General features: G+C 48.2%; 1 protein-coding gene across 4 annotated transcripts in view; it reads left to right on the plus strand.

Moving 5' to 3' along the window:
- The window catches only part of hipk3b (homeodomain interacting protein kinase 3b), a 61,671-nt gene that overhangs the window by 42,315 nt on the left and 4,881 nt on the right, over positions 1–14,475 (plus strand). For 3 of the 4 annotated variants that reach the window (XM_071399930.1, XM_071399929.1, XM_071399927.1), the window contains exons 4-9: positions 7,588–7,707; positions 8,321–8,407; positions 10,020–10,204; positions 10,370–10,532; positions 13,570–13,693; positions 13,846–13,967. In XM_071399930.1, coding sequence (XP_071256031.1) covers positions 7,588–7,707; positions 8,321–8,407; positions 10,020–10,204; positions 10,370–10,532; positions 13,570–13,693; positions 13,846–13,967 — 801 coding nt within the window. Of the gene's footprint in view, positions 1–7,587; positions 7,708–8,320; positions 8,408–10,019; positions 10,205–10,369; positions 10,533–13,569; positions 13,694–13,787; positions 13,968–14,475 lie in introns of all 4 variants that reach the window. The other variant, XM_071399931.1, reaches the window with a different exon arrangement.

Consider the following 14,475-nt stretch of genomic DNA (forward strand, 5'->3'; position numbering starts at 1 on the left):
CACGCAATCGCATACACACATGCACTCACATTCAGTCGTGGCCAAAAGTTTTGAGAATGACAAATATTAATTTTCACAAAAGTCTGCTGCCTCAGTTTGTATGATGACAATTTGCATATACTCCAGAATGTTATGAAGAGTGATCAGATGAATTGCAATTAATTGCAAAGTCTCTCTTTGCCATGCAAATGGACTGAATCCCCCCAAAAAACATTTCCACTGCATTTCAGCCCTGCCACAAAAGGACCAGCTGACATCATGTCAGTGATTCTCTCGTTAACACAGGTGTGAGTGTTGACGAGGACAAGGCTGGAGATCACTCTGTCATGCTGATTGAGTTCGAATAACAGACTGGAAGCTTCAAAAAGAGGGTGGTGCTTGGAATCATTGGTCTTCCTCTATCAAACATGGTTACCTGCAAGGAAACACGTGCCGTCGTCATTGCTTTGCACAAAAAGGGCTTCACAGGCAAGGATATTGCTGCCAGTAAGATTGCACCTAAATCAACCATTTATCAGATCATCAAGAACTTCAAGGAGAGCGGTTCAATTGTTGTGAAGAAGGCTTCAGGGCGCCCAATAAAGTCCAGCAAGCACCAGGATCGTCTCCTAAAGTTGATTCAGCTGCGGGATCGGGGCACCACCAGTACAGAGCTTGCTCAGGAATGGCAGCAGGGAGGTGTGAGTGCATGAGGTGTGAGGCGAAGACTTTTGGAGGATGGCCTGGTGTCAAGAAGGGCAGCAAAGAAGCCACTTCTCTCCAGGAACAACATCAGGGACAGACTTATATTCTGCAAAAGGTACAGGGATTGGACTGCTGAGGACTGGGGTAATGTCATTTTCTCTTATGAATCCCCTTTCCGATTGTTGGGGCACCCGGAAAAAAGCTTGTCCGGAGAAGACAAGGTGAGCGCTACCATCAGTCCTGTGTCATGCCAACAGTAAAGCATCCTGAGACCATTCATGTGTGGGCTTGCTTCTAAGCCAAGGGAGTGGGCTCACTCAAAATTTTGCCTAAGAACACAGCCATGAATAAAGAATGGTACCAACACATCCTCCGAGAGCAACTTCTCCCAACCATCCAGGAACAGTTTGGTGACGAACAATGCCTTTTCCAGCATGATGGTGCACCTTGCCATAAGGCAAAAGTGATAACTAAGTGGCTCGGGGAACAAAACATTGATATTTTGGGTCCATGGCCAGGAAACTCCCCAGACCTTAATCCCATTGAGAACTTGTAGTCAATCCTCAAGAGGCGGTTGGACAAACAAAACCCCACAAACTCCAAGCATTGATTATGCAAGAATGGGCTGCCATCAGTCAGGATGTGACCCAGAAGTTAATTGACAGCATGCCAGGGCAGATTGCAGAGGTCTTGAAAAAGAAGGGTCAACACTGAAAATATTGACACTTTGCATCAACTTCATGTAATTGTCAATAAAAGCCTTTGACACTTATGAAATGCTTGTAATTATACTTCTTCAGTATTCCATAGTAACATCTGACAAAAATATCTAAAGACACTGAAGCAGCAAACTTTGTGGAAATTATTATTTGTGTCATTCTCAACTTTTGGCCACGACTGTACACATGCACTCGCATACACATGCACACAGAAACGTAGGCACGCAGGTAGGTATACACACACACTCAAGTAAACACACACACACACACAGTCTTCAGGCCAATGAGGTAGAGGAGGGCGGAGAGAGTGCAATGGAGAGGCGGAGAGAGTGCAGTAGAGGGAGAGGCGGAGAGAGTGCAGTAGAGGGAGAGGCGGAGAGAGTGCAGTAGAGGGAGAGGCGGAGGAGGGAGGAGGGCGGCGTGCAGTAGAGGCGGAGGAGGAGGAGGAGTAGAGAGGGTGTGACACCTGAGGCAGCAGTGTTTTATGAAGAGCTGTTTTAAGGCCACAGTGGGTGAGGTGTACTGCTGCAGACACTAAATGTTAATGTCAAGTCTTCATAGGAAGATGGTAACACCATGATGTAAGCACGAGGAATGGCAATGAGACCACTCCCTCATCTCTGCTCTGCCACCATCATCTCTGCTCTACCACCATCCCTCCCTCCCACACATGTACTTACATGCACATCAACTGCACACCCACTCGACATGCATGCACACACAAACACTGTATACACACACACACAAAACATTTATCCCGGGAGTGAACCTGGGTACACATCCTGTTTTTCTTCATTTCTAGGGCATTTGTCTCCGAGATGTTCTGACATATTTCAACCCTTCTCCATTACCAAGTCAGACTAAACATACAGTGCATTCAGAAAGTATTCAGACCCCTTGACTTTTTCCCCATTTTGTTATGTTACAGCCTTATTCTACAATTGATTAAATTGTTTTTTTCTCCCTCATCAATCTACAAGCAATACCCCATAATGACAAAGCAAAAACAGGTTTTTAGAATATTTTACAAATGTACAAAAAAATTACAAACTGAAATATCACATTTACATAAGTATTCAGACCCTTTACTCAGTACTTTGTTGAAGCACCTTTGGCAGAGATTACAGCCTTGAGTCTTCTTGGGTATGACGCTACAAGTTTGGCACACCTGTATTTGGGGAGTTTCTCCCATTCTTCTCTGTAGATCCCCTCAAGCTCTGTCAGGTTGGATGGGAAGCGTCGCTGCACAGCTATTTTCAGGTCTCTCCAGAGATGTTCAATCGGGTTCAAATCCGGGCTCTGGCTGGGCCACTCAAAGACATTCAGAGACTTGTCTCGAAGCCACTTCTGCATTGTCTTGGTTGTGTGCTTAGGGTTGTTGTCCTGTTGGAAGGTGAACCTTCGCCCCAGTCTGAGGTCCTGAACACTCTGGAGCAGGTTTTCAGGATCTCTGTGCTTTACTCCATCTTTCCCTCAATCCTGACTAGTCTTCCAGTCCCTGCCGCTGAAAAACATCCCCACAGCATGATGCTGCCACCACCATGCTTCACCGTAAGGATGGTATTGGCCAGATGATGAGCAGTGATTGGTTTCCTTGAGACGTGGCACTTGGCATTCAGGCCAAAGAGTTCAATCTTGGTTTCATCAGACCAGAGAATCTTGTTTCTCATGGTCAGAGTCCTTTAGGTGCCTTTTGGCAAACCCCAAAGCGGGCTGTCATGTGCGTTTTTACTAAGGAGTGGCTTCCGTCTGGCCACTTTACCATAAAGGCCTGATTGGTGGAGTGCTGCAGATGTTTGTACTTCTGAAAGGTTCTCCCATCTCCAAACAGGAACTCTGGAGCTCTGTAAGTGACCATCGGGTTCTTGGTCACCTCCCTGACCAAGGCCCTTCACCCCCGATTGCTCAGTTTGGCTGGGAGGCCAGCTCTAGGAAGAGTCTTGGTGGTTCCAAACTTCTTCCATTTAAGAATGATGGAGGCCCTGTGTTCTTGGGGACCTTCAATGCTGCAGACATTTTTTTGGTACCCTTCCCCAGATTTGTGCCTCGACACAATCCTGTCTCGGAGCTCTACGGACAATTCCTTCGATCTCTTGGCTTGGTTTTTGCTTTGACATGCACTGTCAACTGTGGGTACATTTACATTTACATTTAAGTCATTTAGCAGACGCTCTTATCCAGAGCGACTTACAAATTGGTGCATTCACCTTATGATATCCAGTGGAACAGCCACTTTACAATAGTGCATCTAACTCTTTTAAGGGGGAGGGGGGGGTTAGAAGGATTACTTTATCCTATCCTAGGTATTCCTTAAAGAGGTGGGGTTTCAGGTGTCTCCGGAAGGTGGTGATTGACTCCGCTGACCTGGCGTCGTGAGGGAGTTTGTTCCACCATTGGGGTGCCAGAGCAGCGAACAGTTTTGACTGGGCTGAGCGGGAACTGTACTTCCTCAGAGGTAGGGAGGCGAGCAGGCCAGAGGTGGATGAACGCAGTGCTCATATGGGTACTCATATGGACGTGTGTCTTTCCAAATCATGTCCAATCAAGTGAATTTACCACAGGTGGACATCTCAAGGATGATCAATGGAAACAAGTCCCATAGCAAAGGGTCTGAATACTTATGTAAATAAGGTATTTCTGTTGAAAAAAATTGATGTTTTAAATCCTGTTTTTGCGTTGTCGTTGTGGAATATTGTGTGTAGATTGATGAGGACAAGTGCTAGAATAAGGCTGTAACGTAACAAAGTGACGGTCTGAATACTTCCTGAAAGCATTGTAAGTGCGGTGGAGGATACCACAAATGCCCAAACTCCTCAGCAGTAAACAAACGAACAGAGAAAACAGGGCACGGCCTGTAATTACACTCGCAAAAACATTCCGTTATTTAGTTTTTCCTTTGGTGGAAAAAAATAAGAACAGAGTGCTTTCCGAATGCACTGCATATCCTCCTTCCCCATTACCAGGTCAGACTTGACATATTTCCTCCCTTCCCCATTACCAAGTCAGACTTGACATATTTCCTCCCTTCCCCATTACCAAGTCAGACTTGACATATTTCCTCCCTTCCCCATTACCAAGTCAGACTTGACATATTTCCTCCCTTCCCCATTTACCAAGTCAGACTTGACATATTTCCTCCCTTCCCCATTTACCAAGTCAGACTTGACATATTTCCTCCCTTCCCCATTTACCAAGTCAGACTTCACATATTTCCATCTGGTTTGCAGACAGGAAGGGAATAACTTTAACACTGACTGCCTGAGAGGGACACAACTGTAAACACATACAGGGTGCTCATGCTGCCAGTGTTCACCAGAGAAGCCATCTGATAAGAACAGTGTGTTTTATTAACTAGTGATGGTTGTAGCCTGCTGGTTGTGGGTTCAGAGGTCAAGACTTGTCTCTGTGTACAGGACACTTGAGGGATCCAATTTAAGATTTTATTTTTAATTGGTAAGATGTTAATCCTAGATGTATTGATGTGACTAAGTGGAGCTACACACACACCTCTTTATGTGTATATCATCTCGTCTCTATAATTGATTTTCTGTCTGTGTGTCTGCTTTGGCATTTAGATCCATATGAGGTTAGATGACATTTTCTTATTTAAAAGATATGGTAGAGGAAACCTTGAAAGCTGAAAGTGATTGAATTTGAGCCCAAACAGGCAGGGTTAAGCCTGTCCAAAACCCAGGGTCCCAGAGAGGATGGTTTAGGGGCTAGTGCCCTGCAGTCTCAAGAATGCCAACACAGCCCTCGTTCCTCTCCCCTAGCCCTTCTCAAACACAACTCCTCCACCCCAGTGGAATGCCGACGCGCCCCTTGCCCCTCTTGCCCTCCTCTCGCCCCCAAGGCAGCACTAAGCCTCTAATGGATGTTTTCCCTGACACCTTGGTGTGACTGACGTCAGACAGGCCTCTCTCTACAACTGCTCTCATAAACCTCCCTGTTCTTTATCCCACCACCCAGTAGGTAGACACAGACAGAATCATCCCACCACCCAGTAGGTAGACACAGACAGAATCATCCCACCACCCAGTAGGTAGACACAGACAGAATCATCCCACCACCCAGTAGGTAGACACAGACAGAATCATCCCACCACCCAGTAGGTAGACACAGACAGAATCATCCCACCACCCAGTAGGTAGACAGTGTTGCATTAGCTTTCAGAAAACTGCATTTTTAAATCAAACCACCCCCCCAAAAAAAGAATGGTGGTAAAAACGATGCTTGGTCATCATATTTCTACTGTTTATCATAGAAGAATGTAGCAGCTACATTTCCTAATATGTTTTTATTGAAATTGAGCATTTTAACAATATACCGGAGAAAAACTACACGGGAGGAAATGACCTGCTGGTGATCCAATGACGAGCAAATACACTCCTCCACTCAGATGGAGTGTAACTGAAGCACGAAATGACTCCTTTTACATTCATGATTTGGAGTGAATCCTGACTGAAGCTGAGCAGAATTTACAATAAGAAGCATTTTAGATTTGCGTTTACATAACGCAGCAAGATATTTTTTCTGCGTCACATCTTTCCGTTTCTGTGTGAAAAACGCAGAATCCTGAGTCAACACGACCCCATGCAGGCAGCGGCATACAGTCATACTCTCTCTCTCCTGCTAGGGCCCTGATCACGGACACACCCACATGTAACCAGTGTGAAATGGCTAGATAGTTAGCTGGGTGCGCGCTAGTAGCGTTTCAATCGTTGACGTAACTCGCTCTGAGACCTTGAAGTAGTTGTTTCCCTTGCTTTAAGGCTTTTGTGCAGCGATAGGTAATGATGCTTCGAGGGTGACTTGTCAATGTGTGCAGAGGGTCCCTGGTTTGAGCCCAGGTAGGGGCGAGGAGAGGGACAGAAGCTACACTGTTACACACACTTCAATCATTCCCAGGGCCCTACCCCGCGCGCGTCACCCATTCCCAGGGCCCTACCCCGCGCGCGTCACCCATTCCCAGGGTGATGATAGTGTGAAGGACACTTGTGCATAACCTGAATTTCAACGTCATGTATTACTACTAGGTAATGACTGTGTTCTCGGGATGTGTGAGGCTGGAGAAAGGGCCAGCACCTGGGCTTGAAGGTGGGGGACTGTGGGTATGGGAGGAGTGGGCAGGACTGGGCAGTTTACAGTGGAACAAGGCACCGCAGTAATGGAGAAGAGAACTGTGCTGGGATGTTTAGACTGTATGATGTTATGGTAATATTATGGGGGAGAAATGGTAATATTGAACTGTTCTTTCCTGGGATGGGATGTTTAGACTGTATGATGGTATGGTAATATTATGGGGGAGAAATGGTGATAATGAACTGTTCTTTCCCCATCTGCTGCAGCCATAGCATACAGGGAATGTTCTTTACCCATCTGCTACAGTCATAGCATACAGGGAATGTTCTTTACCCATCTGCTACAGTCATAGCATACAGGGAATGTTCTTTACCCATCTGCTACAGTCATAGTATACAGGGAATGTTCTTTCCCATCTGCTGCAGTCATAGTATACAGGGAATGTTCTTTCCCCATCTGCTGCAGTCATAGTATACAGGGAATGTTCTTTCCCCATCTGCTACAGTCATAGTATACAGGGAATGTTCTTTACCCATCTGCTACAGTCATAGTATACAGGGAATGTTCTTTCCCCATCTGCTGCAGTCATAGTATACAGGGAATGTTCTTTCCCCATCTGCTACAGTCATAGTATACAGGGAATGTTCTTTACCCATCTGCTACAGTCATAGCATACAGGGAATGTTCTTTCCCCATCTGCTACAGTCATAGTATACAGGGAATGTTCTTTACCCATCTGCTACAGTCATAGTATACAGGGAATGTTCTTTCCCCATCTGCTACAGTCATAGCATACAGGCAATGTTCTTTCCCCATCTGCTGCAGTCATAGCATACAGGCAATGTTCTTTCCCCATCTGCTACAGTCATAGTATACAGGGAATGTTCTTTCCCCATCTGCTACAGTCATAGTATACAGGGAATGTTCTTTCCCCATCTGCTACAGTCATAGTATACAGGGAATGTTCTTTACCCATCTGCTACAGTCATAGCATACAGGGAATGTTCTTTCCTAACACATTTTTCCTTTCTCTTTCTCCTCCCTTTCTCTCTTGCTCTGTCTGTCCACGTCTTTGTTTTTCCCTCGCTTCCTCTTTTCACAGATTCGCTACGTTTCTCAGACGCAGGGTTTGCCTGGGGAGCATCTGTTGAATGTGGGGACGAAGACGGCACGGTTCTTCTGCAGGGAGTCTGACTCCCCCTACTCAGCATGGCGACTGAAGGTAAGAAGGACCCCTAAGCCCGTAATACATCTCCAGCAGAACCCCCCCCAGCACCCTCTCTCAACCATTCCATACACTGACCTCTCTTCTCCACCAAAACACACACTGACCTCTCCACCAAAACACACACTGACCTCTCCACCAAAACACACACTGACCCCTCCTCTCCACCAAAACACACACTGACCCCTCCTCTCCACCAAAACACACACTGACCCCTCCTCTCCACCAAAACACACACTGACCCCTCCTCTCCACCAAAACACACACTGACCCCTCCTCTCCACCAAAACACACACTGACCCCTCCTCTCCACCAAAACACACACTGACCCCTCCTCTCCACCAAAACACACACTCCTCCTAGCCCAGCACTGAAAACAAACCTTCATATTATCTCTCACCATCACCAAACATTCTCCCTCTCAGCAAACAGTCATTACTCCCACCACCCACCAGAGAAGAAAACCCCAACACAAGCATCCTCTTTTCACCGCTTCAACCAACTCTGGAGATGAAGGCTGAAGGGATTAACCAAATCCTTATTGTACTCCCCGTCTCGCTCTCTTTCTCACCCTGTCTCTCTCTCTCCCCCTGTCTCTGTCTCTCTCCAGTCGACTGATGAGCATGAGACCGAGACGGGGATGAAATCAAAGGAAGCAAGGAAGTACATCTTCAACTGTTTGGATGACATAGCGCACGTAAGTCTTGTTCCACGGGATGTGGACACCTTCAGCTGATCTAACTAGACCGTGTTGATGAGTCTCGACTCAGGAAGCCCATGGTCAGATGATGTAGGTCTGAGAGAGAGGAAGTTCACCTTCAGCTGGTCTAACTAGACCGTGTTGATGAGTCTCGACTCAGGAAGCCCATGGTCAGATGATGTAGGTCTGAGAGAGAGGAAGTTCACCTTCAGCTGGTCTAACTAGACCGTGTTGATGAGTCTCGACTCAGGAAGCCCATGGTCAGATGATGTAGGTCTGAGAGAGAGGAAGTTCACCTTCAGCTGGTCTAACTAGACCGTGTTGATGAGTCTCGACTCAGGAAGCCCATGGTCAGATGATGTAGGTCTGAGAGAGAGGAAGTTCACCTTCAGCTGGTCTAACTAGACCGTGTTGATGAGTCTCGACTCAGGAAGCCCATGGTCAGATGATGTAGGTCTGAGAGAGAGGAAGTTCACCTTCAGCTGGTCTAACTAGACCGTGTTGATGAGTCTCGACTCAGGAAGCCCATGGTCAGATGATGTAGGTCTGAGAGAGAGGAAGTTCACCTTCAGCTGGTCTAACTAGACCGTGTTGATGAGTCTCGACTCAGGAAGCCCATGGTCAGATGGTCAGATGACATGGGGCCGTAGGTCTGAGAGAGAGGAAGTTCACCTTCAGCTGGTCTAACTAGACCGTGTTGATGAGTCTCGACTCAGGAAGCCCATGGTCAGATGGTCAGATGACATGTGGCCGTAGGTCTGAGAGAGAGGAAGTTCACCTTCAGCTGGTCTAACTAGACCGTGTTGATGAGTCTCGACTCAGGAAGCCCATGGTCAGATGCCATGGGGCCGTAGGTCTGAGAGGAAGTTCACCTTCAGCTGGTCTAACTAGACCGTGTTGATGAGTCTCGACTCAGGAAGCCCATGGTTAGATGAGATGGGGCCGTAGGTCTGAGAGGAAGTTCACCTTCAGCTGTTTGACTGAAAAAGCTATAACATGTACGTACATCTCATTGCTGGAAAACCCCCATTCTCACATCTCTAGTCATATGCTAAGTGACATGCTAAGGTTCAGCACCCAACACTTAGTTTGAAAGTCAAGCCTCGGGTGAAACCACAACTGGAAATTCCCTGACAATGAGATCATGGGTTGAACATTTCCCTGCTGATGTTTTTATGAGTTGGGGGGGGGGGGGGGGAATTATGTAGAGACGGGGGATAATGTAGATATGTAGAGACGGGCGATGACGTAGAGGCGGGGGATGACGACGTAGAGACGGGGGATGGACGTAGAGACGGGGGGGCGACGCAGAATGCTGTAGATATGAAAAATGCCTCATCGTTCTCATGTTCCACTTATTACAATGGTTGGTTTGATGTTTTCACTTTTGATAAACTTCTGCAAAATGTCTGGTATTTTTAACATAGGAAACGATTATTCCAGCTTAGCATAGTCACTGTTTATACTGTTTGTCCCCTTAACCAAGTCTCCCTTGACTTGTAAAAGCTGGTTTAAAACTTCCTGAGGCTCCAGATGAAATAGACACAAACGTTGGGAAAGATGACAGATGACCAGTTCTCCTGAGCCCTGACCTGCCTCTCTCTCCCAGGTCAACTTGGTGATGAATCTGGAAGGTAGTGACCTGTTGGCAGAGAAGGTGGACCGAAGAGAGTTTGTAGGCCTGCTGAAGAGGATGTTGTGGATCGATGCGGAGAAGAGGATCACCCCCGCTGAGGCGCTCAGCCACTCCTTTATGTCCATGCAACACCTGCTCGACTTCCCCCATAGCAACCAGTGAGTTTCCCCCACTGTCTTTCAGACGGGTTGACCTTTTGGTAGAGAAGAGACATGATGAAACATTTAGTTATTTGTAAAAGGAGGACAAGCATAAAGAATAGCTGGGGCCTGCTGTACTGTGATGAAAATAACTCCACCCCCCTCCTTTCCTCTCTCCATCAGTGTCAAATCATGTTTCCACATCATGGACGTAACCCGGTCTCGTCCCGGTCCTTACGACACGCTCAACCGGAACAAAGCCCCCTTCATCAGACCGGTGACCACGACCACCACCACAGTTAACCTGACCCGGCCCTTCAGCAAGATGGCCGCCATCCACAACCAAGTAAGCAGTTTCACCACATCAATACAGTAGCCGTCACATGGAGGGAAACATTTCAGTTTATATGAATAGACGGCTATATGACAATGTACCACTGCTAGAGCTGTTAGACTGTATATTATATTTGAATGGAGACAGTTTTATCAGACTTCATTTGAGAAACAGCTAGACCAAGGCGTGTTTTCCCCTGACCCAGACCTCCCGGCGTGTTTTCCCCTGACCCAGACCTCCCGGCGTGTTTTCCCCTGACCCAGACCTCCCGGCGTGTTTTCCCCTGACCCAGACCTCCCGGCGTGTTTTCCCCTGACCCAGACCTCCCGGCGTGTTTTCCCCTGACCCAGACCTCCCGGCGTGTTTTCCCCTGACCCAGACCTCCCGGCGTGTTTTCCCCTGACCCAGACCTCCCGGCGTGTTTTCCCCTGACCCAGACCTCCCGGCGTGTTTTCCCCTGACCCAGACCTCCCGGCGTGTTTTCCCCTGACCCAGACCTCCCGGCGTGTTTTCCCCTGACCCAGACCTCCCGGCGTGTTTTCCCCTGACCCAGACCTCCCGGCGTGTTTTCCCCTGACCCAGACCTCCCGGCGTGTTTTCCCCTGACCCAGACCCCCCGGCGTGTTTTCCCCTGACCCAGACCCCCCGGCGTGTTTTCCCCTGACCCAGACCTCCCGGCGTGTTTTCCCCTGACCCAGACCTCCCGGCGTGTTTTCCCCTGACCCAGACCTCCCGGCGTGTTTTCCCCTGACCCAGACCTCCCGGCGTGTTTTCCCCTGACCCAGACCTCCCGGCGTGTTTTCCCCTGACCCAGACCCCCCGGCGTGTTTTCCCCTGACCCAGACCCCCCGGCGTGTTTTCCCCTGACCCAGACCCCCCGGCGTGTTTTCCCCTGACCCAGACCCCCCGGCGTGTTTTCCCCTGACCCAGACCTCCCGGCGTGTTTTCCCCTGACCCAGACCTCCCGGCGTGTTTTCCCCTGACCCAGACCTCCCGATGGTCGGAGTGGATGACATGGGGCTTTATCGTCCTCACGTGGAACTGTAGCCGTTCACCTTCGCTGTCGTGGCGACGCCAGGACGTTACGTAGGCTATGTCATGGCAACAGCGCGGGTGTTGCTGAGGAGAATGGGTGGTCTCTAGTAAAGCCTGCGTGTGTAAAACGCATCCGCTCTGATGTAGGTGAACTTTGAATCGTTCCAGTTACAGGAAGTATTTGGTGGAAAAATGCACCAGATCTCCCAGTATTCACCTCTCAAAGAGTGCTTTGTGTTGACTGTCATGTGTATGGGGGGGCGGTCCCTGTTCTGTGTGGACTTTTTTTATTGGACTTTCCAGACCTTTGATCATGTTGGATTCAGCCCTGGTCTAATTCCCTGGATTCAATATTGTAGGCCAGGCACAAGAGGTCAGAGCAGTGACCTCTGAACCACAGGCTTGTGCTCTGTTCTTTGTTTATTCATAAAGTGTCTGAGTAGGACTGCTGATCTAGGATCAGTTTAGCCTTTTAAATGAGTTAATAATAATATTATATGGACAGATCCTAGATCTGTACTCTTACTCTGATATGCTTGGTGCATACGGCACTGCTGTTTGGCTCAGACTCCAGACAGGCAGGTCGCCATCTACTGGGGATGTGAGGCTAATTATATGTTGGAATCTGTCACAAGATTTACAGTAGGGCGTTTTTAATTGTGGAGAGTCAAAGTTTTGGTATTTTTTGTCTTATTTTCTTATCTCAGAAACACTTTCTTTATGAAAATAGGCCTTGAGGCCACAATTCCCCTTATGTTGTGCTGATGAAATCCCTGTTGATAGACAGTCTGTTGATCTAACCCATTAGTTTCTGTACTAGATGTCAGGGGGCTCATGTCTCTGTGTTGATCTAACCCATTCGTTTCTGTACTAGATGTCAGGGGGCTCATGTCTCTGTGTTGATCTAACCCATTAGTTTCTGTACTAGATGTCAGGGGGCTCATGTCTCTGTGTTGATCTAACCCATTAGTTTCTGTACTAGATGTCAGGAGGCTCATGTCTCTGTGTTGATCTAACCCATTAGTTTCTGTACTAGATGTCAGGGGGCTCATGTCTCTGTGTTGATCTAACCCATTAGTTTCTGTACTAGATGTCAGGAGGCTCATGTCTCTGTGTTGATCTAACCCATTAGTTTCTGTACTAGATGTCAGGGGGCTCATGTCTCTGTGTTGATCTAACCCATTAGTTTCTGTACTAGATGTCAGGGGGCTCATGTCTCTGTGTTGATCTAACCCATTAGTTTCTGTACTAGATGTCAGGGGGCTCATGTCTCTGTGTTGATCTAACCCATTAGTTTCTGTACTAGATGTCAGGGGGCTCATGTCTCTGTGTTGATCTAACCCATTAGTTTCTGTACTAGATGTCAGGGGGCTCATGTCTCTGTGTTGATCTAACCCATTAGTTTATGTACTAGATGTCAGGAGGCTCATGTCTCTGTGTTGATCTAACCCATTAGTTTCTGTACTAGATGTCAGGGGGCTCATGTCTCTGTGTTGATCTAACCCATTAGTTTCTGTACTAGATGTCAGGGGGCTCATGTCTCTGTGTTGATCTAACCCATTAGTTTCTGTACTAGATGTCAGGGGGCTCATGTCTCTGTGTTGATCTAACCCATTAGTTTCTGTACTAGATGTCTCTGTGTTGATCTAACCCATTAGTTTCTGTAGTAGATGTCTCTGTGTTGATCTAACCCATTAGTTTCTGTAGTAGATGTCAGGGGGCTCATGTCTCCGTGTTGATCTAACCCATTAGTTTCTGTAGTAGATGTCAGGGGGCTCATGTCTCTGTGTTGATCTAACCCATTAGTTTCTGTACTAGATGTCAGGGGGCTCATGTCTCTGTGTTGATCTAACCCATTAGTTTCTGTACTAGATGTCAGGGTGCTCATGTCTCTGTGTTGATCTAACCCATTAGTTTCTGTAGTAGATGTCAGGGGGCTCATGTCTCTGTGTTGATCTAACCCATTAGTTTCTGTACTAGATGTCAGGGGCTCATGTTTCTGTCTTGTCTTCAGGCTTTAGCCCCCTCGGCCCCCTCAGTGATGCACCCTGGGATACCGCTCCAAACAGGAAATGTCCAGTTTGGCTGCAGCGACTCATTTCAACAGGCACTCATCCTGTGCCCCCCAACGATGCAGGGTATGACTTCTTAATATATGCCTCTTTCTCCCCCTCTCTTCTCTCTCTTTCTCTTCCCTCCTCTTTCCTCCCTCCTTTCCATCTACCTCTATAGCAAAATCTACTGACTTGGACTTACTGTGGAACACATGTTTCCCTTTCCGGTCCTCCAGGAATCCCCACTAACGCGGCCAAGCCACAGGGCTTCTCCGTACGCATGGAGACTGCTGTGCCTCTGGTCACCCAAGCTCCCTCCATTCAGCCCCTACAGATCAGACCTGGGCTCATCACACAGGTAACGAGAAGAGAGGCGGGAGAGAGAGTCCCTAGTATTCGGGCTAGCTGTGATTAAGTGATTCAGACCAACAGAGAAACTGACAGTGATGGAGAATCAGCAAGACACAGCCTGGATGCTTTGTTTTGAATGTATTCAACTGAAATGTGTCTTCCGCATTTAACCCAACCCCTCTGAATCAGAGAGGTGCGGGGTGTTGCCGTAATCGTCATCCATGTCTCCGGCGCCCGGGGAACAGATCCATGTCTCCGGCGCCCGGGGAACAGATCCATGTCTCTGGCGCCCGGGGAACAGATCCATGTCTCCGGCGCCCGGGGAACAGATCCATGTCTCCGGCGCCCGGGGAACAGATCCATGTCTCCGGCGCCCGGGGAACAGATCCATGTCTCCGGCGCCCGGGGAACAGATCCATGTCTCCGGCGCCCGGGGAACAGATCCATGTCTCCGGCGCCCGGGGAACAGATCCATGTCTCTGGCGCCCGGGGAACAGATCCATGTCTCCGGCGCC

The sequence above is a fragment of the Salvelinus alpinus genome, chromosome 5 (assembly GCF_045679555.1).
Source record: "Salvelinus alpinus chromosome 5, SLU_Salpinus.1, whole genome shotgun sequence".
In the NCBI taxonomy this organism is placed as follows: domain Eukaryota; kingdom Metazoa; phylum Chordata; class Actinopteri; order Salmoniformes; family Salmonidae; genus Salvelinus; species Salvelinus alpinus.